The 23,142-nt window shown below is 39.3% G+C and overlaps 1 protein-coding gene and 1 non-coding gene across 13 annotated transcripts in view; one reads left to right on the top strand and one right to left on the bottom strand.

Annotated features, from left to right (window-relative positions):
* Nucleotides 1–23,142, top strand: part of TMEM164 (transmembrane protein 164) — a 173,176-nt gene that overhangs the window by 56,505 nt on the left and 93,529 nt on the right. For 8 of the 12 annotated variants that reach the window (XM_065915537.1, XM_065915536.1, XM_065915525.1 and 5 more), the window contains one exon: nucleotides 15,727–15,776. Coding sequence is in view for 7 of the 12 variants with exons in the window: in XM_065915536.1 (XP_065771608.1) it covers nucleotides 15,727–15,776 (50 nt within the window). In the remaining 5 variants the exon portion in view is untranslated. Of the gene's footprint in view, nucleotides 1–1,374; nucleotides 1,516–12,106; nucleotides 12,860–12,976; nucleotides 13,146–13,745; nucleotides 14,724–15,726; nucleotides 15,777–23,142 lie in introns of those variants that run through there. The other 4 variants (XM_065915533.1, XM_065915528.1, XM_065915534.1 and 1 more) reach the window with 4 other exon arrangements.
* TRNAE-CUC (transfer RNA glutamic acid (anticodon CUC)) lies at nucleotides 4,296–4,368 on the bottom strand. The gene has a single exon. It is a non-coding gene; the product is annotated as a tRNA-Glu (tRNA).

Genomic DNA, 23,142 nt, shown 5'->3' with positions numbered 1-23,142 from the left:
CCCCTAATCTGTTACTTTTTCTCCCCAGAAACAAACCAATGTTACCAGTTTCTTGGAAATCTTGAGAGACATTTATGCATAAACAAGACTTGAATATTTTGAAGTGATTTTTTTTGATTAGGTAATCAGGTCTATCCACCTACCAGAGACATCTGTTTGTTTCATTTATTCATTCAACAAGTATCTGATGAGCATATTGAATGTTCCAGGCATTATGTCAGTTTCTGGATCTATAACAAGGACCGGCACACAGCCACTGCCCTCCAGGACCTTACAGTCTAGCAGGGAAGGTTGGCATTTAACACAGGATGGCAGCCCACTCCAGTATTCTTGCTTGGAGAATTCCATGGACAGAGGAGCCTGGCAGGCCACCCATGGGGTCGCAAAGAGTAGGACATGACTGAGGTGACTTAGCACGCACGCATGCACTATCAAATGAGAAATGGTGACAGATGTGAAGGAAAAGAGCGTTTTACATGTGTCACTTCCAAAGCAGTGGTTGGTAGAGTCCCCTTCCCCAGTTTTCGAATATGGAGGTGTGAATGATAGATTGGAGGCAAAGATGTAAACTGCAACCTTTATTCTTGCCAGCAGTTTTCTTCTTTCCTGCCAAAATTTTCATCTGACAAAATGTCCTGCTGAGAGTTGGGGTAATCTACCAGCCAGCTTTATATTTATACTTGGTTGACAGAGTGCTGGCAGTACGCTAGATCAGACTCTTTGTCAGACATTCTGAACTGCTTGCAGACAGGAACTATGCTTTGTATCTCTGTGTGTGCTCCAAACCCCAGCATGGACAAACTGATGCAGACTTTAGGTGGTGGGTCCTTTTATTACAGTCTCATTTTATACCTTAGCAGCACTTCAAGTGGTATGTATTCTCATTTCCGTTTTTAAAGATGAGAAAACAGGTTTAATGAGGAGTGTGTGTGTGTGTGTGTGTGTGTGTGTGTGTGAGAGAGAGAGAGAGAGAGAGAGAGAGAGAGAGAGAGGGACTTAGTTCGTGTAAAGCTCTCTTCTTTAAAAAATACTTCTGTCCACCCCCCCCTTTGCTGCTGCCAAAATCTATGACCATAGTCACATAGCTTCTCAGTGGCTGTGACCCTGATACAATTGGTTCCCTTCCTTCAGGGAACTGGATACCACCCAGCCCTTTCACAGATTGGCCTAGGCTCTGTTCCTTCTGAGTTGTCTGGATGAGTTTTAAGACAACCAGGTTATCCATCCTATTCTAAATGTTTCTGGGATTGAGGTCAAGGTAGCAGCGTTATCCTGCCCTAAATGAGTCAGAGGAAGAGGACTCCCATGGCTCCCCCAATGGGTCATGTCTCTCTGTACTCACTGCCCTTCTTCCCTGCTCTTCCAGCTTGTGTCTTGGGCTGGGCTCTGGCCAGGGAACAGAGTCACCCTTGCATACGTATCCTGGGGGAGCATTTCTGTGTCTGACGTGGTGTTAGGCACTATGGGGAGTGGTGGCAGCTGAAGATCCTCAAAAGACAAAGCGGGAGACAAAAGGTAAGATTGGCTACAAACAAAATCTTTGGAACCAGACAGTTCTGATTCAAGGCCTGACTTTTCCTTATTTAGTTGTGTGACCTTAGGAAAGTATTTAACCTTTCCTTAGCTCAGTTTCCTCATGTTTAAACAGAGGTGGGGTGGGGAACTGCACTTACCTCACAGGATTGCTATGAGGAATACATGAATATGGGGCTTCCCAGGTGTATTAGTGCTAAAGAATCCACCTGTCAATGCAGGAGATGTGAGTTCAATCCCTGGGTTTGGAGGATCCCCTTGAGGAGGAGATGGTAACCCACTCCAGTATTCTTGCCTGAAAAATCCCATGGACTGAGGAGCCTGGTGGGCTGCAGTCCATGGGGTTGCAAGAATTGGACATGACTTGGATGAATGAGCCTGGGCACGCTCACACACACACAAATATAGTGTTAGGCATCTAGTGAAGCACTCGGTAAAGAATAGCTGCTGCCATTATTGTTATTAATATCATTGTCATTGTCATCATCATCACTACTACTACTGTTACTAATTACAGTGGAAAGGAGTGATAAGTGTATAGTACCAGTATGTGCAAATGGCGTTCAGAAAAGGAATGATAAGTTGGGGTGGATGTTATTCAGGATCTCTCTGGAGGAGATAGAGGAAGTGGAATGAAATATGCCAGGAAGAGCAAATACGAAAGTGGGAGGCTGAACTAAACTGGAGTGGGGACAAAAAGAAGGAACAAACCCAATGTCTGGCATACTTGGACTCTGCTACTAGCTCACTTGTCTTCACAGTCCATCTTTCCAGCCATTTTTGCCTCCCTGTAGGCATACTTTATTACTGCTTGCTGTTGAGATGTGGTAGTCAGAGGGGGACTTGTTGCCGGCTGCTCTGGCTGGGATTTAGAAGATGTCTGTGCCACTGTGGCACAGTTGACCTGGGTCCTAAGTCTGCAGTGTGATTGGTAGGTTTAAAGCCTAATTTTTATCAGCTTGCCTAGGGATGTTGGTTTCACACTCCCCAACTTTACAAAAGACTGCTTGATTAACCACAAGGTAGATGAATGGATTGATGATGGGAGAGAGATCTGTATAGATACATAACACTTGTGTCTATCAGCCTGGTCATACCTTTCCTGAGAGCAAGGTTCCTGAAGCCAAATTAAACAGGGGCTTATTTAATAACCTAAAATCAGAACCTAACAGAATTGAAGGGTCTTATGAGAGAGACCATGTAGGTACATCACACCTTTATATTGACAAGAACATGGGTCCTTTTCTCTTTCTACCGCTGGAAAAAACATGAATGATGGTTTCTCTCTTGGATGTTTCTGTTTTGTAATTCCATACAAACACTGTGTGTACTAACACCATGTTATTCTCCTGAGTTCCTTTTTCATCTTCTTCATAAGATTTGGAAAATATCCACTTCTTGCCATCAATATAGTTAGAGTGATTTCTTCTCATTGAGTGCTCTTTTTGACTTTGCTTCCAAATTCTGGATGTTTCCAAGCAGGGCTGCCACAAATGGCTATGCACTGCACAACCCTAGGAGAGGGTGCCATTCACATAGACTATAATTGAATGGCGCCACTAGGGTTGTGCAGTGCACAACCTACACAACTCTACTCGGTGGCCCTGGCGTAATGTAACGTCCGCTTTCTTCATCTCCAGAAGGTTTTTGGGAGAAGTAGAGAGTAGCAGTTTGGAACCATTCTCAGGAACTTAGTAAAGAGGTCTTGAAGCTGGGAACTGCTGCTTTAACTAGGAAAGGAAGAGAGAAGTGCACTTGTGTCTTCAAGAGGATTATCATCTGGCAGTGGGAACCATCATGTGGAAGGACAACTTACCTTCATTCCTACAGTAAATAAAGTTTTGAAGGCCTACTATATATGGGTAGAAGGATGGGGAAAGATTTGCATAGGAGGGAGTATTTGAACAGGGTCTTGTATAAAACAATATAAATAATGTATTAATAAATATGAATTGTGAGGAGAGAGTTCCAGGGAAAAGGATCAGCAAGGGGAAAGACAAACTGCCTGGGGTATATGGATAGTGGTAAAAATTCAGTTTGGTTTGATAGAAAGGCTCGTGAAAAAGGATAGTGAACAATAAAGCTGGTTGGTGGGTGGGGGAAGTCAAATGAGGTTGGGGAAGGGGAGGGACTGGAATGCCTAATTAAGGAGTTTGGACTTTATTCAACAAGGAATAAGGAGCTATCTGAGGTTCGTTTTTTTTTTTTAATAATTTATCGAGATATACTTCATTACCATATAGTTCATCCACTTAAAGTGTTCAATCAGTGATTTTTAGTATATTCACAGGTATGTGTAACCATTTCCACAGTCAATTTAGAACATTTTCATCAATTCAGAAAGAAGCTCCATACCATTTAGCCATCACTGCCCTACCTATTCTTCCCCCACGCCTAAGCAATGACTGCTCTGCCTTCTGCTTCTATATACTTGCCTATTCTGGACATTTCAGAGATGGAGTCATATAATATATAGTCTACTTTGACTGGCTTCTGTCTCTTAGTATAATGTTTTTAAGGTTCATCCATGTCAGCATGTGTAAGAACTTCATTCCTTTCTATGGCCAAACAATATTCCATTGTATAGGTATACTGCATTTTGTTAATCTGTTCGTTCATCCATTGATGAGTATTTGGGTAGTTTCCACCTTCTGGCTATTATGAGTAATGCTGCTATGAACATCCATGTATCTATGTATAAGTTTTTTTCCCCCAATTTATTTGGCTATACCAGGTCTTTGTTGCGGCATGTGGGATCTTAGTTCTCTGACCAGGAATTGAACCCAGGCCCCCTGCATTGAGAGTGCAGAGTCTTAGCCACTGGACCACCAGGGAAGTCCCCATGTATACATTTTTCTGTGAACGTTTCTCTTGGATATATATATATAGAAGTAGAGTTACTGGGTCCTGTGATAACTCTGTGTTTAACTTTTTGAGGAACTGCCAAATTGTTTTCCCATATTGAGGCACCATGTTCAGTCCTAACTTACAGTGTATGAGGTTCCCAATTGCTCTGCATCATCATGAATACTTGGTGATTGTCTTTTTTTTTATTTTAGCCTTTCTCATGCGTGTGAAGTGGTCTCTCACTGTAGATTTGATTTCCATTTCCCTAATGACTAATGATACTGACTACCTTTTCATGTGCATATTGGCCATTCATGTGTCTTCTTTGGAAGAAGTGTCTATTCAAATCCTTAGCTCACTTTTGAACTTGATAGTTTGTCTTTTTATTATTTGAGTTTTGAGAGCTACTTATGTATTCTGCATAATAGAGCCTTGTGAGAGACAAGATTTGCAAAAATTTTCTTCCGTTCTTTGAGTTGTCTTTTTGCTTTCTTGATAGTATGCTTTGAAGCACAAAATATTTTAATTTTCATTAAGTCCAGTTTACCTATATTTTGTGTCTCTTGTTTTTGGTGTCACATCTAAGAATCCATTGCCAAATTGGGATCATGAAGGTGTACCATTTTAAGAGTTCTGTAGTTTTTGCTTTTTTATTTAGTCTTTGATTGATCTTGTGTTGATTCTGTAGATGATTGTGAGGTAGTGGTCCAAAGGTCATTCTTACACATGTGGAAATCCAGTTGTCCCAGGACCATTTGTTGAAGACACTTTTCTCATTGAATAGTCTTGGTCCCCTTGTTGAAAATCAGTTGGGAGGGTTTATTTTGGGATTTGTTTGAATTCTTTCCATTAGCCTATATATCTGTCCTTATGCCAGCATCACTGTGTCTTTATTACTGTTGCTTTGTAGTAAGTTTTGAAATCAGGTAGTGTGGGTCTTCCTACTTATTCTTCTTTTCAAGATTGCTCTAGCCATTTGGGATACCTTGCAATTCCCTGTGAACTTTAGTGTTAGCTTCTCAGATTGTATAAGGATGTCAGTTGAGATTTTGCTAGAAATTGTGTTGAATGTATCATCTGAAATTTGTGAGGTGTGTAACATGATCAGTGCTCTGTTTTTTTTTCTTTTTTTTTTCTTTTTAGTTTATTTTTGGCTGCACTAAGTATTTACTGCAGCACACAGGCTCTTCTTTTCTCTAACTGTGGCAAGAAGGGGGTAATTCTTGTTGTGGTGCATGGATTTCTCATTGAAGTGGCTTTTTTGGTTGCAGGAGGTTCTCTTGTTGTGGAACACAGGCTCTAGGGTGCTCAGGCTCAGTAGTTGTGTCACGTGGGCTTAGGTGGCACATGGGCTTGATTGCCCCATGGCATGTGGGATATTAATTCCTGGACCAGGGATCAAACCCGTGTCCCTAACAGGTGGATTCTTAAGCACTAGACCACCAGGGAGGTCCCAGGGTTGTGTTTAAGAAGAGGAACCTGGCAATACTGTGTGAACTGGAGTGAAGAAGGAGACACTGGAGGCCTTGAGATCAGATAGGAAAATTGTTGGAGTAGTTGAAGAAAATGAATAGGGACTGAACTAGGAAATGGTAACAAGGATGGATTTGAGATATGTTGAAAAGGTTAAAGTGTCAAGATGACAGGACTTGGGGAGTGACTACATACGGGGCCTGAGAAAAAGGGGCAGCATCAAAGATAGCTCTGGGGTTTGAAGACAGGCTAATTGATTGGATAATAGTACTTATTGAAGTGTAGTTGATTTACAATGTTGTGTTAGTTTCTACTGTACAGCACAGTGATTCAGTTATGTAAGTATATACATATATATATATATATATATATATATATAGTTAGGTTATTTTCCATTATAGGTTATTTTTGTTGTTTAGTTGTTAAGTTATGTCCAATTCTTTGGAACCCCATGTACTTTAACCTGCCAGGCTCCTCTGTCCATGGGATTCTCCAGGCAAGGATACTGGAGAGGGTTGCCATTTCCTTTTCCAGGGGATCTTCCCGACCCAGGGATCAAACCTTCATCTCCTGCTTGGAAGGCGGATTCTTTACCACTGAGCCACCAGGGAAGCCCTTATAGGTTATTACAAGATATTGAATATAGTTCCCTGTGTTATACAGTAGAACCTTGTTTATTTTATAGGTAGTAGTGTGTAAAACTTTATATTTTAAAATTATTTTCTGTTTACAAAAGAGTTGTAAAGATACTGCAGAGAATTTCTGTATCCCCTTCCATCAGCTTCAGATATTAATGTTAATATCTTGTATAACCGTGATAAAATCTTTAAAACTGAGAAATTAGCATTGATACTTGAACTAAGCTATAGTCTTTATTCCTATTTCACCAGTTTTTCCCACAAACATCTTTTGTCTGTTCCAGGATGGAATCCAGGATCCCACATTGCATTTGGTTGTTAGGTCGTCTTAATCTCCTCCATCCATGGCAATTCCTCAGTGTCCATCTTTTATTACCTTGTCAATATTGAAGAGTACTGGTCAGTTACTTTGTAAAGTGTTCTTTATTTGAACTTAGCTGATTTTGTTGTTGTTGATTAGATTTAAGTCATTGGGCAAAAATACCACAGAAGTGATGTCATCCCCTTCTTGGTACATCATATCCGGGGGACATGATGATATGTGTTATTATTGGTGATGTTAATTAATTTTGATCTCTTCTTGTCATTTTTTTCCACCAAAAAGTTACTATTTTCCCTTTGTAATAAGTACTTTCCATGCAAAAATGATAATCTTGCATTACTTGTCAGCATCTACCAATGGTTCTTGCCTATACTTACTGCTGTGCTGCTTACCTGATGTTAATTTTGTTTCCCTCATGCCTTCTGCCTTTGTCATATCAGTTGGAATTCTACTATTGGAACACCTGTCCTTATTCTTCCACTTTTTGAGGGAGCAGTTAGCAAGGGAAGAGGTTAGGAAAAGAAGATGGCAAGTTCAGATTTAGGCATGAGATACCTGTGTGCCATCCAGATGGAAATATCTAGAAAGCATTTATTATCTGCTCAAACAATAGTTGAGTTTAAGATGTTGGAGGCAAGCACTGTTACTCTTTTGTATTTTAGAATGTAGAAACTGAGGTTCAGGATGAAAACCTTAGTCATAGTGGGAAATAAAACTGGCAAGGCAGCTGAGGGTCACATTGTTGAGAGCCCTGCTTACCCAACAAACAACTTTGGGCTTTGTTCAGTGACTCACCTATGCCAATTTAAAATTTGTCAGTAAGGAACAATTGATAATCCGGTCCTAACTCTCAGTCTATTATAGCATTTTGTGCAACCATAGAGAAACCATTTAATAGCCCAAATTAAATAAAATCTAAGTACCTAATGAGTTGTAGAGGCCATTGGACAAAAAGGAGGTGTTACCTAGAGTTATTGGAGAAGGTTTTGTGTGGAAACTAGAACTTGCTGTGGGCCTGGATGGAATTTGTAGTGAGTGGACAACAGAAAGGGCAACCAAGAAGGATGATGCTATCAGTAGCTCATATTTATTTTACTGCTTACAACGTGCCAGGCACTGAACTAAGTGCTTCAAACATTTAATCCCCATATCCACCTTATGAGATAGTACTGATGTAATAATTCCTATTTGACAGATGAGGAAACTGTACCTTGAATGTTTCCATATTCTCTCCTTGTAGGCAGCTGGACAAGGGAGCCAAATAACATATTAGCATTTTATACTACAAGCAAGTGAAGAACAAGTGAGTAGAACAAGTGAAGTTAGATGAATTGGAAGTTTCATAGAAGCTCTTGCTGATGTAGCTCACAGTAGGGATGGACTTTCTTTTGCAATCAGAATAATTATAGCTACTATGTATTGAGGGCTAGCTATGTGCTAGACGTTGTGCCAAGTGTTTTGCTTGCTTTATCTCATTTGATCCTCCCCAAAACCTCATGAGACATAGATGCTATTTTTATCCCTATTTTAGAGATAAAAATTCCTCCAGTCTCTCGTCCAGGGTTACAGTGCTGGTGAGTGACCGAGATCTATCTTAACTCTAAAGCCCATAATATTCACCACTTAGCAGTGCTCCCTAGCCCACTTCCATTCTTTTAATAGGAGTGAATTTGGCACTGTGAGCAGAAAACTTGAGATTTGCAAGATAAGATTCCCTGGTCCTTGGCTAGTACTTGGATGTGGAAACTGCCAAATATATATGCCTTTGTGATTTTCTTTATTCTGTACCTCAGTGTTTGGTCAACTCCATTCTTTCTTTGGGGATAATTCAAACAGGTTACAATCTGGTCTTTCAAGTCTAGGAACATTCTAGCTTTAAAGTGCATCTGCTATGTTTTAAATCCATTATATGGTGATTTTGAAGCCCAAGAGTTTGTCAGTAGGTGCTCTAATTTCATTTTTGTCTACATTCTTGAGAGAAGGCTGTCAGTTTCTTATAGTGATAAAAAAGATAATTTCTCAGAAAGAAATAAGCAGAAAGAATTAATGGGAGGATAGAAGGAATCACGGGCTTCCCACGTGGCTCTGTGGTAAAGAATCCACCTGCCAGTGCAGGAGACATAGGAGACATGGGTTTGATCCCTGGGTCAAGAAGATCCCCTGGAGGAAGAAATGGCTACCCACTCCAGTATTCTTGCCTGGAAAAGTCCATGGACAGAGGAGCCTGGCGGGCTTTAGTTCATGAGGTCACAAAGAGTTGGACCTGACTGAGTGACTAAGCATGCACACAGGGGAAATGATGCTTTCTTTTGTTATTTGAAGGGTAAATAAGAGGTAGCCAAAAGAGGAAAGATGAGAAGGCCATTCTGGAAGAGTGAGTAGGATTAACAATAATGCAATTTTTGATTTGGAGATTTAAAATTTTTAAATATTATGAAAACAATTGGTGACTCTTTTTTTAATCCCAGGATTGTAAATAACTTTCAAAGTGTGACATCAGAGACAGAAACCATGAAGGAAATAAAAAAGTATATCTAATTACATAAAGATACAAAAACTTCCATACAAAACTGCCATAACCAGAGCTACAACAATGGCAACATGGGAAAAATATTTGCAATAAATGTCAAGTAGTCTGTATTAAATGGCATTGAAACATAAATAGCTTCTTATAACCCAATAAGAAAAAGAACATACCAGTTGAAAAATAGTCAGGGCCACAAAAGAAGAAATACAGCTGGCCAAAATCATGTTAAAAAGTAGTTTAATGTTTCTGGTAATCTGAGGCATGCACATTAAAGCAGTGAAGTGTGTATGTGTGTGTTGTAGGGGAGTAAAGTTAATTTTCACTCTACCCTTCTAAATTCGTGGCTTGAGATCCCCCTGTAATAAAAGACAGAATAACAAGAGGAAAACAAACAGACTTTTAATAACTTCCGTACCTCCTGTGTGTGTGGGAGAGACCCAGGAAAAGGGCCCAAACCACCACCTTAAATACCCTCTCCAGCTAAAGACAAAAGGGTGGAGGGAGCCTGTCCCTGGAGGTGACCAGGAGAGTCACAGTAGACAAGGGTAAGATTGTATGCAGATTTAAGTTGCTGCCTTTTCTATCTAGAAATTTAGAGTCATTCCTGTCTTCCTTGTACGGAGAGGAGACACCCTTACAAATGAAGATTTTCTTTATAAATGCAAATGTCTCTTAGGGAAAGAATCTCTTCTACTTGATTTTCAGGGCTTCTGTATCTGCTTTTTTTTAAAAAAAACATAAATAGTCTTTATGACAAAGAGACATATTTGACGGTGGCAAATTCTGCTCCCTTTTAGTGTTTTGCCTTCTAAAACTGATAATGACCTCTTGGTCGGACTGTAGCAGAAACACATTTCTCATATGTTGCTGGCAGGAGTACAAATTCAAAGACATTTTCTGGAAGGTAGTTTAGAATTATAGGTTAAAAAGCCTTAAAATCCATATTCCCTTTGAAGACCTAGAAATTCTCATTCTAATGAGAGACCAAATACTCAATGTAGACTGCTACTAAATGTTATTTAGTCACTAAGTCATGTGTGACTCTTTTGTGACCTCATGGGCTGTAGCCCACCAGGCTCCTCTGTCCATGGGATTTTCCAGGCAAGAATACTGGAGTGGGCTGCCAACTAAATGTAGACTACTACTACAAAATGTAGACTAAATAGTGAAGGACCTGAAAATTTAGATATAACTTACATGTGTGACAGGAAGAGATGGGTTGAGTAAATTGTTGCATATCCATATAGTTGAATAAAATGAAGCTATTAGAAAATGAGATTATAGAAGCCTGTTTATGACATGGAATATGCTCAAGATAAAGTTTGGGACAGTGCCCGAAGCCAGCAGGCTGAAGAGATCAGCAGGGTGAGTAGAGAAAGCCTTGCCTGCCTTGCTAAGGAGCTTGAGCTTTTCCAATAGTTACTGACCAGCCATTAAAGGATTCTAAAGGAAAGATCAGAGATGCATTTTAGGCAAGAAACCAGTGAAAATCATTTCATCAGTCTAAGGAGAGAGAAGATGAGGCCCCAAGAGTATTAACATTAGTGAATAAAACCCAAGACAGATTTTGGGTAGCCCAAGGAATGGATCTTTGCTATGGTGGATTATGTTTATAGGCATTCCTTTAAGAACCCCCAAGTAAATGGGTACCCTCCTAGGCGGTGGATCCAAGAGAACTGGAGCTGGGCCTTGGAAGATTGTGTTGCAAGCCAAATGCCACTCTCCTGTCCCTCTCTCCCTTTCTTTCCCTTTGATTTAGTTTTCCCATCCTTTCACTGCTTAATCTGGCTAGCCCCTCAGTGAGGATGGTCTTGGTGACTGGCCATCCTTCCCGCCTACATTTCTCATAGTACTAACACTTCTTCCTATGAACAAAAATTATCTTCTTTCAGTGTTTTGACCATGAAGGGTTAATGAATCTGATGTTGGGGTTGAGCAGAATTCGACAGGGAACAGGGTAGTGATGCCAGTGAACTTGGGGCTAATATGACCATGAAACATGAACAGAAACAAGAAGAGGAAGTGGGACAAATGATGCTGAGAGCTTGGGTGGAGAAGGTGGGAACCTGGAACCAGAGTGTCTCAGAGGTAGAGGATCAACTGGTACAGCTGCTGGTACCTAGATTTATGTGCTTAAGAGAAAACTGAATTTTTTAGCTTCTGGGCAAGATAACAGAGTCACTCTCTCCTGAAGAAGCTGAGAGAGTGTGGTTTTTGAATGGAACCTGCAGGTTTTTCCAGGGAAAACCAGCCCCAAAAGACTTCAGTTCTGTAAGGATTCAAGAATTGCCAGCACCCAGTAGATCAGAAAATGAAGCTGGTTGGATGTAATGTGAGCCTGTCTTTAGGGAATGTTGGACTCTGAAACCCTGAAACCCATCTGTGTAAATTTAATTTGCTGCCCAGGCAGGTCTGTATTTTGAGATGTCTCAGCTTGTAAGGATGAGATTGGAGGAGCTGTGTTGTGGTATAGATGTGAGGACCCTGGGGTGACTCCATGTGTGCTGTGGGAGTTGAGGGACAGGGCGAGAGTCTAAAGAAGAAAAGCCTCCATGAGGCTAGGACCGTGTCAGGTGTGAGGTGAAAAGTGTTGAGAGTTTATTATGGGACCTGGGTTCTTGCCAGAAACCTTGTCAGAACCTTCCCCTGGGTTTCTCCGTCTGTCAAATGGGATTTCATAATAAAGCCCTGCTTGCCTCCCAGACAGTGGATCAATGGAAGGGCATAGTAGCATTTCTCTATTATGCTCCTTGCTCTTTTCTTCAGATGCCTATTGGAGCAGATGACGGCAAGAAGACAAAGTGCCACGTCGGTGCTGGGATGTACTCAGATGCCTTCTCATCTTCCTGCCCTCCTTGTTTGCACTTCCAAGTGTCCTCTCTTCCCCCTATATTTGCAGCTGAAGGGATAGTTTAGCTTTCCATCTGCTAGGCTAAAACACATGCCAACAAAATTTGGAGGCCATTGGCAGCTAACCAAAGAAGAGAGCAGGGATATTTGGGCCAAGGCTGGGGGCCTTTGGGCCTCTGAATTAACATCTTATCTTCACTCTGATCCTTTGGTTGATGGTGATTATGGATGTGGCTCCAGCATGACAAAGCAGAGAGTCTTAGTGTCATAAATCTAGGAAGTTGCCAGAGGAGACCATGAGTTTACAGGAAAAGAAATAGGATGGGGTCGGGGTCCTTTTTCAGACCTGCTTTTTTGATGTTCTCCCTGTATCTGATTTTAAAAGTTGCTTGGAAAAGATACCCTCTATCCTGGTGTTGGGGATAGATAGGCAAGATGAGGAAAGCCAGTATGTTGGTTGGAAATAACATGACCACAGGCAAGTAACTGTTGGAAAACTCACTTAAAAGTCAAGACTAGATGGGCTGCCTCGAAAGAAATCAGATCCATGATTAAGTTGGGACTGGAGGCTTGCTTTCTTCAGGAGGTTTCTGGGCTTCTGTACATTGGGACATCTGGGATCAGACCCAGCCAAATGGGGCAGTTACAGGGATTCCCCAAGAATCTGCTTATCTCCTCTTGGCTGTGTGTATAGAAAAGTCAGAGCGTGGGGCGGGAGGGTGGGGTGGGCGTGTTGCATTTTTACTTCTCTGTTTTAGTGTGTTGCAAGTATCGAGGGTATTGCAGAAGCTCAGGAAGATTGCTAACATGACTCTTAGGTGACTCCAGAAGTATTCTTTCCAAGGTGCTTGGGGGCCCCTGTCTGCTTTCTATATACTGTAGCTTCTGAGTGTAGCCTTTGATGGCCTGATGCTGGGTAACTATGTACAGCCTCCAACTTGGTCCCTTGCCTAAGGTGAGTAACTTTGCTTCCGGGTCAGTAGTAAAGAATAACCAGCTTGGTTTCTTTATCTCCTGTACTGTTCTGACGGGTAGGGTGGGGAAGTGGGGTTAAGTTCATGTTTGGTTGATTGAAATTCCAAGGTGACAGTCCTTATCCCAAACCATGAAGGTCAGATGTATTTCAGAAGTCTTGAGTTTTTTGGAGTTTAGAAAGGCAATACTGAGAGTGTGGAGTGTTTTACAGACACTGCCAGTGGGATCTGGGACAGCACCCCATAATCAAAGTACATTCTTCTTGTGGAAAACCTGTGAATACTCACCATAAATGGAATAAAGACAGTCTATAAAGAGCCTCAGCTCAGTTCAAGTCATGTCTGCTACCAAATTAGTTTTTTTTGTTTGTTTTTTAAACCAAACCCGACGTTCTATTTCTTTGAGCTTTTTGGATTTGGCGATTGCAGATAAAGGATTGTGGACCTGTAATTGTCATTGGCTTTGCACTTTTAATCAAATTGATCCACAGGGGAAAGTAACATTCTCAACGGATTTTTTCTTGGTGGGTTCTCTGATGAGGTATTGTGTGTGATGGACTCCCGGCTGTGTTTCTTTCAGGACCCTTTCTTCCCCATTCTTTCTCTTAGTCGCTGCAGGGATTCAGGTATCTCTACTTAGAGTGATTTTCCTTAGAGTACCCTTTCCTTTTTAAATGTAGATTCTGAGAGAACTGAAGAACAGAATATAAAAAAGATACCTGGGACAAAGCCAAGCCAGCCGATAATGTCTATTCATAAATTTTCACCACAAGAGAGGAGCACATAGCAATGATTTTGTAAATTTGCACCATTAAGTCACCGTAGGTGAAGTAACTCCAGAAACATGAGTTTCATTCTTTGGTCAGTCTTTGTCCTGCTGAATGTCTTTGATCAAACCTTGAGCACACCTGGCTGCTTAGAACAGTTGAATCTCCTAGGGCTTTTGTTAAAATGCACAGATTCCTGGAACCCTGACTTATGGAATCAGCATTCCTCATGGGAGGAGCCCAGGAATTTGCACATTGTACAACTGCTCTGCAGGGCTTTCTTTGTCCCCCCCTTGAGCAAAGTCAAACAAGGTTTGACTTTGGTTCTGTCAAACTGCCACTGCTGTGGGTTTCTGAAGGCTGTAATAACCCAAGCCCAGTTCAAACCAAGGAGCATGGAACTGATGGTCTCTTAGAAGGATCAGGTTCTTTTTGTTTGGTTTGAGCAGGGAGAATAGAAGAGGAACCACCTAGTCAGGCTTTGAAAAAAACCAATCAAATGTGGGGGAGGAAAAATAATTTTCCCTCTACTCCTCTAGGTTCCTGGCTGAGACACACCCCCTCCTCCACAATAAAAGATTAACAGGAGAAAAACAATGGAAGTTTAGTAATATGTATACCTCCTGTATACATGGGGGAGACCCAGGAAAACAAACTCCCTGAAATGGCCCAAGCTACCACCTTAAATACCATCTCCAGCTAAAGATAAACATGTTGGGTGTTGGTTGAGGGGTAGGGGTGGAGGAGAAGGCCAGTTCCTGGAGGTGACCAGGAAGAGTGCAGTAAACCAGGGTAAGGTTGTTACACAGGTTTAGGTCCTTTCCTTCTCCCTTATTGAGAGAGTATAAAGATTTAGAGTTATCCTTTTCCTAGAGGGAGACACCTGAACAAATGGAGATTTTCCATATAAATGTAAATATATTGTACAGAAAGGTAACTTTTACACAGTTTTCAGAGCTTTTCCTATGTCTGTTGTTTCTTAAAAATAGTCAGCCTAAAATAATCCTTGTACCAAAGAAACAGACTTTGGGGTAGCAAATTCGGCTCCCCTTCAAAATCAAAGGGAAATTAAGAGCCTGGGGGTGGCAAAATCAATACAATTGCCAGGTAAAAAATACAAGCTGTCTAGTTAACTTTGAATTTAGATAACGAATAATGTTTTAGCACATGTATGTTCCATGGACTATTCAGGATATACTGATACTAAAACATTATTCATTTATCTGAAATTCAAATTTAACTTGGCATCCTGTGTTTTTATTTGCTAAATCTGGCAAAGTTAATTATTGATTAACCCACCTTCCCCCATGGGAGGCAAATCAGAAGGTATTTGTGTGCTTATCCTATGCTCAGAATCCATTTTTACTTGTCCTGGGTTAAAAACTTCTTATCCTGGCTACTTGTATCATACTGAAGTTGAAGTATTGAAAAATTGAGTGTTCTAGAGGTTAAAAGGAAGTGAGGCTGAAATGACTTAAGGAAAAGCTCTCCCCATCTCCTACCCTCCAAACAGTTACTTCTTCCACTCCCCATCCATCTCTTTCCCCTTCCCCCCACCTTCCCCATCGCACACACAGCCAGGACAGGCACACGTAGATGCATGTACAAACACAAACATGTTTAGAAAACCACTTGCTTGTCTTTTAAAGTTTTTTATATTATATATATTTTTTCTGTGTAAGAGTTTGGTTATTTTATTATTAGTAGCTTTAGAATTAGTATTATTAAAGTAACACTGTCTCACTGTGTCCAGCATTTCTCGTGATAACCATACTTAATTTTTTTTCCATTGCAGATCTTTCTCCTGGCCTGCCCTCCATGTCCAGGAGCCATCGTCATCTTCAAGTAAGGGCAAATTGTGTTTCTGTTGCTGTTGCTTTGTCTGCTTGGTAAAAAAGGATGGTGAACACATTGTGAGCACATTGAACTTGCGATGCTGTGTGTCTGGGCTTCCCAAGAGACAAATGTCTTCAAGGGTCCAATGAAACAGGGAGATGTTATATATGGAGATTTGGCCTTTGTGCTTTTGGTAAGCTCTGGCAGATCCCTTTTAGCGATTCCTTGTGGTGGTGGTTTGTGGCTATGACATGCTCCCTTGGAAGGTTGCCACCCTCCAAAAGTTTCTTTTGAGAGCCTGTTGGGGGCCAGGCAGCCCCCCTCTACTCACACATCTTTGTACTGTGATTCTCTTGTTCCACTGAGGATACTTGAAGGCCTGTGTTCTTGTGTTTTTATCTTTTGTGGCTCTTGTTGTTGTTAAAGTGCAAATTAAAATGAGGAGAGAAAAATATCACCTTGTTATAAGTCCTGACTTTCTTTAAAATAACAAGCATCCAAATCTATTAAAGTGTATTGCAGGCAAATTGTGTTTGTCTGAAGGCAAGTTTACTTAAATGAAATTCTCAAGAGTCCCAGAAGCCTCATGTGAACCAGGAGTTGTGACCATTTTGCTTACCAAACCTTTTATTAGAGTTGCTAATAAGAAGCTAAATCGACTCAATTAATTTCATTTCTTTCCCATTCTCCGGCCCCCATTTTGGAGCTGTCTCTGAGCAGGGAAATAGCCCCAAACCAGAGGGAGGGGGCAAAAAGCAGAGAGCCCAGCAGATCTTTGGATAATTGAGAGTGGTGTAAATGACTTTCTGATTTACTAAGTCATTAAAGTGTGAGGTAGGGGAAAATATACCCCATTTGTTGCTTCAAATAGCTCCTTGGAATAGCCATTTAGTCTCTTACCTTAGGTGAATAACTTTCTGCTGAATGAGGGGTAGTGGGTCCCGATTTCATAAGTCTCTTACTTAGACAGCTCCTAAGGAGAAAGGGGTATTTAACCCTGTTTCCCTCCCTTGATTTCCCAAAATGGGCTTAGTCTTTCAGTGCAGTGTTTTAAAAGTAACATTTATTGCTTTTTATTTCATTATTATGGGAGTTGTAATTCTCATTATAGAAAATGCAAAAACACACAAAAAGAAAATAAATACCATCACTAATCCTGCTAAGAAATTATTTTGGTTACTGCCCTCTTTTTTTTTAAATAAGTGGAGACCATATTTTGTTTTTTGTTTTGTTTTTTACTGTTTTGTTTTTTACTTTTCTAAACTTAATTCAATTTATATGTGTTTGTACATATAAAATACATAAATATAATTGCTGGATTTTTTTTTCAATTATTTTTATTAGTTGGAGGCTAATTACTTCACATGGATTTATTTTTTTTTTTAAGTAGTCCTCTCCTGCCTCTCACTCATTTTCCTTGTTTGGTATGGCCTTTGCTCTACCTTTCCACATTGTCCCTGTATATTACCAAACCGGTATGTATCCTTCTATATTTTTCTTCATGCTTGTAGGTACACACACACACACACAAATGGATTTTGGAATGTTTTGTTGTTTTTGTTCATTGTTTTACAAAAATAGAATCCTATATATACATTCTACTTATTTTCACTCAACAACATCCCATGAAAATCTATCAGAGCCTCTTGTTACAGCTCTTTGTCTTTCAAAAGGCTAGAAAATATTTTGTGGATGCACAATTTATATAGCCATCTCCCTATTAATGAACATATATATTCTTTCCAGATTTTGGCCACTACAGTCCATGCTGAATTTAAACATCATTGTGCTTATGCCCTTATATACTAGTGCTTTCAATTTATACACATGTACACACACACATACAAATGTTTATTTGCAAATAAATATTTGTTACCATATCAATTTATAAAAACAGGCTGTTATAATTCACTTTTTCTCTTTGTATGTAATATATGAGATTATTCTTTTTTTCACATCCTTATCAGCCTAAGGTTTTATGATTCTTTTATAATTTTGACAGCTTAATGGATGTATTTCCTTGGCTAATAATGCATTTCAGTATTCTCTTATTTTTTGTCCAGTTGGATTTGCTCTTTGAATTGTCTGCTCATATTATATACCCATTTCCTCGGGGTTGTTTATATTTTTTTTTTAACTTGTAAGGCCTTTTTGTATATTTTGGATATTGGCCCTCAGGCTACCATCTTTATTATAGACATATTTCCCAAATCTGTATGTGCTGATTTTACTGATGGTATATTTTGCCACATAATTTTTTCTACATACTTTTTTTTATATCCAAATATGATAATTTTTTTATAGCTTCTGGGTTCCCAGTCTTTGTTGAGACTGTTTCCTCAAAGATGGATAACCAGTGGTAGTAGCATAATATGTTAAGTAATTCCTACTTTCCCTTGTAAATTGAACTACTATCTTTGTCATTAAACTTTTTATATACAAGGATCCATTTATGAATTCTCTTGTTTCGTTTTATCTGTGTGTCTTATTTACCTTAGTCATGTTGATTAGGTTAAATTAGCTTAAAAATATTTATCTTGGCATTTTTTCTTTATACACATTTTAATATCATTTAATCAGTCCTCCAACCCCATCCTATTGTGATTCTAATTAGAACTGCATTAAATTTATATTTCAATTTTGTAAGAATCATTTTTTAAATACATAGCTCTTTTTGTCTAAGAAATGGTTGTTTCTTTCCTCCTGTTCAGATCTTATTTTATACCTTTCTTGATACATTTATTCTAAAGAATTAAGAGCTTTTTTGTTCATTAGGAGTGCAATATTGTCCTCGTTTCCATTCCTAGATGCCTCTTGCTAGAATAGAAGAAGTTTATTAATTTTAAAGATACTTTTCATATCTAGCTATTTTACCAAATTGTCTTGTTAGCTCCAGTAACTTTTATTTTAGTTTTATCTTTTTTTTCTTACCAGATTGCAGCAGGTTTAATAGTGGCCCCCAAAGGTATGCCCAAGTTGTAACCCCAGAACCTGCAAAGGTGACCTTATTTGGAAGAACTATCTTTGCAGATGTAATTGTGGATTTTGAGATGAGATCACCTGGATTTAGGGTGGGCCCTTGTATGTTTGTTTGTGCTCAGTCATGTCTGACTCTGTGACTCCATGGACTGTAGCCCACCAGGCTCCCCTGTCCATAGCATTTTTTTTTTATATACATAGAATTTTACAGGTAAGAATACTGGAATGGGTGGCTTATCTTTTCTTTCCAATGGTTATTCTAATTATTTAATTTTCTTCTATTTTTCACTAGAAACTCAAAGACAGCATTAAATAAAAATGATGCTGGTGGGCCACTTTGTCTATAACCAATTTTAAATAGAAATGTTTTCTGTGTTTTTCCATATTTGCTGTTGGTATTTTTAAATAGTTTCCACATTTACTTTGTGATATTTTATTTTATTATTTTTTTTTACTTTGTGATATTTTAGAAAGAAATGTTTTTGTATTTTATCAAATGCTTTTTCAATGATTTCTGATCTTTTTTTTTAATTTAAGTTTTTTATATAGTGAATTATGTTATTAGATGTCTGGTTTTGAACAACTCTTATGTTACTGAAATAATGTAATAATATATTACTATTTTGGTACATTGTTGGATTCTATTTGTCAGTCTTTTATTTAGAGCCTGGCCTTAGTATTCATAAGTGAGATTGGAGTCATTTTTTTATTGGATTGTTTTCTTCAGGTTTAAGGATTAAAATTATGTAGGTTACGTAAAATGAACTGCAGAATTTTCCTTCTTTTCTCTGGCCTGGAATACTTTAACTACCGTTAGAAATTTTGTGGTTTTTTTTTGTTTGTTTGTTTTTTGAGATCAGATAAAACTCAACTGTAAAACCCAAATATGAAGTCTCAGTGCCTTTTTCAATGGGTAGACCCTTAATCACCTTTCCAGTGTTTTATGTGGTAAATCATATATTCAAATCATTTTGGGTAAATTTTGATCATTTGTATTTTTCTAGGAGTTATCTATTTAAGTTTTCAAAAATATTGCCATGAATTTAGTTGAGCATATAGCTCTATAATTAAAGAAGCCTTTCTCCTCATTGTAGTCATATTTTTCTTTCTTGGGCTTAGTCTTGTCTGACTTTATATTCTGTCTCATATTTTATATATTAGTAAGCACTTTTATCTATTTTTGGTGGCTTTATAGAACCTGGTTTTGGATATATTTATCCCTTTTACCTTATTTTGTGTATATATATATATATATATATATATATATACTTTTTTTTTTTTTTTTGAAGGGGGGGCTTCCCTTGTGGCTCAGCTGATAAAGAATCTGCCTGCAATGTGGGAGACCTGGGTTTGATCCCTGGGTTGGGAAGATGCCTGGAGAAGGGAAAGGCTACCCACTCCAGTATTCTGGCCTGTAGGATTCCATGGAGTGTATAGTCTATGGGGTCACAAAGAGTTGGACACGAGTGAGCGAGTTTCACTTTCACTTTTCATATATATTTACTTAATTTTCAACTTTTTATATTTGTTTTCTTTTCCTGTTTTTTGCCTAATCTCTCAAGATTTATGCTTATTTCTCTACTTTTTGTTTTCTTTAATTGTGGTTTTTTATTCTGCTTTTTTTCACTTGATGATATCACAGGTTTTCCCCTATTTTATCATGTATTTACATTGTTCACATCATTTTTCTTTGTTCACATCATTTTTAAATTAAATTTTATATTTTGAGAAACTATGTAAAATAAAATATAACAAATATCATTATGATGTAGAAGTTATAAGAAAAATAGAAAGATCCCATATACCCTTTAATTAGCTTCCTCCAGTTGTAACCTATTGCAAAAGTGTGCTATGATATCACAACCATACAGTCAAGACAAAGAATAGTTTCATCACCATGAGGATCCCTCCTGTTGTCCTTTTAAAGCCAAGTTCATTCCCTCCCACTTGCATGTTTTCTCTGGCCCCTGGCAACTCATCTGTTCTCCATGTCTTTAAATTTGTCATTTCAAAAATGTTGATATAAATATAGTCGTATGGTATGTCACCTTTGGGATTAACTTTTTTTAAATTTGGCATAATTCCTTGGAGGTTCATCCAAGTTTTTAACCATACACATAATTTTTCATGGGTACTTATTATTCCACTGTGAAAATCCTCTGTGCAGTGTGAAGTTGAAAATCATTGTTTTAGAAAGTAGATAGTACAGCTCTGTTTACTATTCTCAAAGGACTTTGTCTTAAAGGATCTTATCTAATCCTTCAACTAATGTCAGATAGGGAGTACATTTTATCCACATGACAAATAAAGCAGTTGGGGCCAAGAGATTTTAAATAACTTGGCTAAGATTACATGCTTTTAAACTGGTGTTGGAGAATACTCGTGAGAGTCCCTTGAACTGCAAGGAGATCCAACCAGCCAATCCTAAAGGAAATCAAACCTGAATATTCATTGGAAGGACTGATGCTGAAGGTGAAACTCCAATACTTTGGCCACCTGATGCGAAGAACTGACTCATTTGAAAAGACCCTGATGCTGGGAAAGATTGAAGGCAGGAGGAGAAGGGGACGACAGAGGATGAGATGGTTGGATGGCATTACCAACTCAATGGACATGAGTTTGAGTAAGCTCTGGGAGTTGGTGATGGACAGGGAAGCCTGGAGTACTGTGGTTCATGGGGTCACAAAGAGTAGGACACAACTGAGTGACTGAACTGAAGATTACATAGTGGCAGAGTCAGGATTCCCTTTCTTCCTCTTCCTGCTAATGCTTTTAATCGGGTTTATTGTGTCTAGTCAAGGTGGGGAACATTTAACATGGATATCTCATTTAGTCCTCCCAGCACACCTATGTGGGAGGTACAAACAGTATCCTCAGTTAGATCAAGACAACAGGCTCGGAAAGTTTATGTGATTTAAGTGGCTTGTAAGTGATGTAGGTGGGATTCGATCTAGTATCTCTCTAACTGCAGAACCAGTGCTCCTAATTGCTGCCTTATGTTGCTTAAGGGAGTATTTTCTGTTCTTCTGGTACTATTGAAAGAAAGGGTTAACAACCATGATAACATCTGATTTAAAATTTCATAAATTTCATAAATTTCAGTGTACACAGACAGGCCCTGCTGTGGGTGCATTGACTAGTGCTACCTACCCACCTCTTGTTTTTTCTAGCAGCCCTTTGTTGTGGCAGCCACACATGAGTTTGTTTGCTTCCCGGCGAAGCAGGGGCTGGCATGCTCTTCATGGAGGCATGCCCAGTCACTGCAGGAAAGGGGTATGGTGTGCCCAGCAGGCTGCAAGAACTGTGCTGGGCAGGGGCTGGCAATTCTCTCTAGGGTGGGGAAGGAGCAGAACTCTCCACAGGGTTCTCACACTGCACTTGACAAGAGGGAATGATGGTTCCCCAGTGTTCTGGCTGGGTCCCCGAGTGGGACCCAAAGTGTCCCCTTTCTGTGCCCCACAGTTGACATGTGACCTGCTTAGCCAGCTGCTGTAAGTGGCTGCCCAAGGGAAAAACATGTGCCTCGAACGTGGAGCCTCCACTGCAGCAGCCTTGGGCATGGTTGACTTCCATGTCCTAGAATGCCAGCCTGCAGCATTTGGCCCCTTATCCCCCAATCCGTTCCCAGCTCTTCCATGCTGTGGATGCATGTTGTATTGAGTCTGTACGGGCAGTGTTGGTCTATGTCTCTGAGTCTGAGCCATTTTCTTTTTATTCATTTGGCTGTTTTGAGTGATTCTTATCTGAAGAGCTGTCTATCATCTTCAACATCCAAGCCACAGAATTCTTTCTCCCACTCAAGTTTGAGTATTATATCCTTAGAGGCCATTCTGTGCTTTCTCTCCTGTTACTGACTTCAAAAAAGGTACCTTTTGCAGTTACCTTTAGGGAAAATACCCTGTTGCATAATATGAGTCAGCCTGCCTTTCGAGTTCTTAATAAATAAGATTCTCTTTTGCCCCTCAAATAAAGGAAAGAGAGCAGGTACTCCCCAGCTCCTCTGGTAGCTTTTCTTTTTCTTTCTTTTTGCCCCTTTCCTCATTTTTTTCTGCTTCAAATTTCATTATAGAAATTCCAAACAGATACCTACTATGCTTATTACATATTACATATTTTAATTGGGGAAATGTCACTTTTTTGGTTATTTTTTTTGTTTTTATATGAAATTATTTCTCCTCTTGTGGATCTGAATGAGTTGTCCATATATAAAGAGTATTAATCCTTTATCACCTTTGCAGTAAATGTTTTCCCCAGACTGCCTTCTAACTTGTTGACAATGCTTTTGATGTATATTCTACATTTTTATTAGTCACATTGATTGGTTTCTGCACCACTTTCAGACCATGGTTATTTCTTCCAGTGCTTTTATGCTTGAAGAGTTTTACCATTCTAAGAT

This window comes from Muntiacus reevesi, chromosome X, assembly GCF_963930625.1.
Source record: "Muntiacus reevesi chromosome X, mMunRee1.1, whole genome shotgun sequence".
NCBI lineage: Eukaryota > Metazoa > Chordata > Mammalia > Artiodactyla > Cervidae > Muntiacus > Muntiacus reevesi.
This window is presented reverse-complemented; position numbering and strand designations above follow the sequence as displayed.